The sequence below is a fragment of the Ziziphus jujuba genome, chromosome 11 (assembly GCF_031755915.1).
Source record: "Ziziphus jujuba cultivar Dongzao chromosome 11, ASM3175591v1".
Taxonomy (NCBI): domain Eukaryota; kingdom Viridiplantae; phylum Streptophyta; class Magnoliopsida; order Rosales; family Rhamnaceae; genus Ziziphus; species Ziziphus jujuba.
The window spans coordinates 9,275,458-9,277,279 of NC_083389.1; the positions used below are offsets into that span (position 1 = coordinate 9,275,458).

Sequence of the window (1,822 nt, forward strand, 5' to 3'; positions counted from 1 at the left end):
CATAAAATTTTATATATTAATTATTTTATACATCAATTGCTTCCGTTCTCTAAAAAACTTTTTATTAACTTTTTGGGGGAATAGTGAAGGTCAAATGCCCAAATAAACAACAGGACAAATATCACGGAACCTATAGTGACCCCATCAAAAATTAGATTGCCTCTCCCATTCTCATAGTAAAATACTAAAATTATATTATTAGATGCATGGTTAATCTACGGAGAATGTTGAAATTCATAACATCTGTCTATTATATAATGAAATTTAACTTGAAACATGGATCTGACTAATAAATAAAATCTGAAGATTACCGTATTTTTTAGACTTATTCTATTTATTTATTTATTTATTTTTTTATCATGTGCTTGATCCTACTTGGTCGATAAGAATTGATAGTACCCGCCATTAAGTACAACTTTACACCGTCGCACATCATTTGTCTTATTAATTAACAAGTTGCAATAAATGGCTTAATGATTCACAAATTGCAAATTCCTATAGTCATGACCGCTATCCATTTACATTAATTATTATAGGAGAGACATGTATGTATTCCTCATAATGGTATTATTTTTCACTAAAAAAACACAATGGTATTATTTATATATATATAGAAGAATGATATCAAAAGGCTAGCTATACGTCAAAAAACAAATAAATAAATGTTTACAAAAAAGAATAACAATATCAAAAATCATAAATAAAATAAAAATACATGGAAGACTCAGTCAAATAGGAAGGAGGTAGCTCGCGCCATCAATGATCTAAAAGAAATCAACATCACACTTAGTCTTCTGGAAGGTCCCGGAAGACACTCCATTGGTGATAAGGGGAACCTTGAGGTCACATTTAATCTTGGGCTTGAATTTTCCACCGATGAAATCACCAAGTCTCAACCTATTCCGAAGGTAAAATTTCACATCGATATCGAAAACTCCAGCGGTCTTCTGCTCGTTAAAGTCGTTAATCTCATCGGCATCGAGAGCCAGCAAACGCTGCCCTTCAAATGCAACGCTAAGATCCTTGCTGCTCTTTTTCTTCAGAAGGCCCAAGTCTGTAAAAACCTTCGAATCAAACCTAGCACCCTCGAAGAAAGCCTTGGCTTCGATTCGGTCGTTGTAGACGCCGAGCTTCCTGTTGGGATTGCGCATGGTAGCATTGAGAGCAAGGTTGTAATGAAGGGTGTTAGAAGTTAAGTTGAACTGAGTCAGCGAGGCCTCGGTGACATGAAGCTTAATCTTTGTTGGTCGGACTACCAGCCAGAAGATGAAGCCAGCGATGACTAAGAGAACAATGAGGACGAGCAAGATCTTCCAGAGCACGCTGAAGAGACAGCAGCCGCAACTTCTGCTTCGACTATGGCGGTAGTTGGGCTTGGATTGCTGAGGTGGTGGGATTGATGGGCCGTAGAAGGCCCCGTTCAAATTGCCTTGTTTGTCTGCCATTGGCTATTAAAACCAATTAATTGATTGAAAAAAAAAAAAAAAAAATTCCCAAAGAGCACCAAGTATGTTGTTGTGAGCTAAATGTAAAGCTAGGAAATTGCGTAATACAGTTGGATGGATTGGAAGGATGAGAATGGAGACGAGTGGTATATACTATATATAGGAATAGGTTTTGGTAATTAACGCGGGAAAAGAATAACACGGTTTCCCAAATGGAACTGTCAATTCAATCCAACGCGGTCGTTATTGGAAATTTTGAATTCTAAGAGTACACCTGTCCAGCGCGTGGTTGTGGACTCTTTTTGATAGTTTCTTGTCATGTTCTTATATGTTGTGCCATTTGCGGCGTTGTCCGATTTTTATACTTGGCATAGCCT

General features: G+C 37.1%; 1 protein-coding gene across 1 annotated transcript; it reads right to left on the reverse strand.

Moving 5' to 3' along the window:
• Positions 1 to 567: 567 nt before the first annotated feature.
• On the reverse strand, positions 568 to 1,581 carry LOC107432259 (NDR1/HIN1-like protein 10). The gene has a single exon (XM_016043361.4). The coding sequence runs from the start codon at positions 1,443 to 1,445 to the stop codon at positions 765 to 767; it is 681 nt and encodes a 226-aa protein (XP_015898847.1). The 5' UTR covers positions 1,446 to 1,581; the 3' UTR covers positions 568 to 764.
• Positions 1,582 to 1,822: the final 241 nt, after the last annotated feature.

Excerpts from the sequence above, each read along its gene's own strand:
- LOC107432259 (XM_016043361.4), bottom strand. The coding sequence starts at position 1,445 with ATGGCAGACAAACAAGGCAATTTGAACGGGGCCTTCTACGGCCCATCA.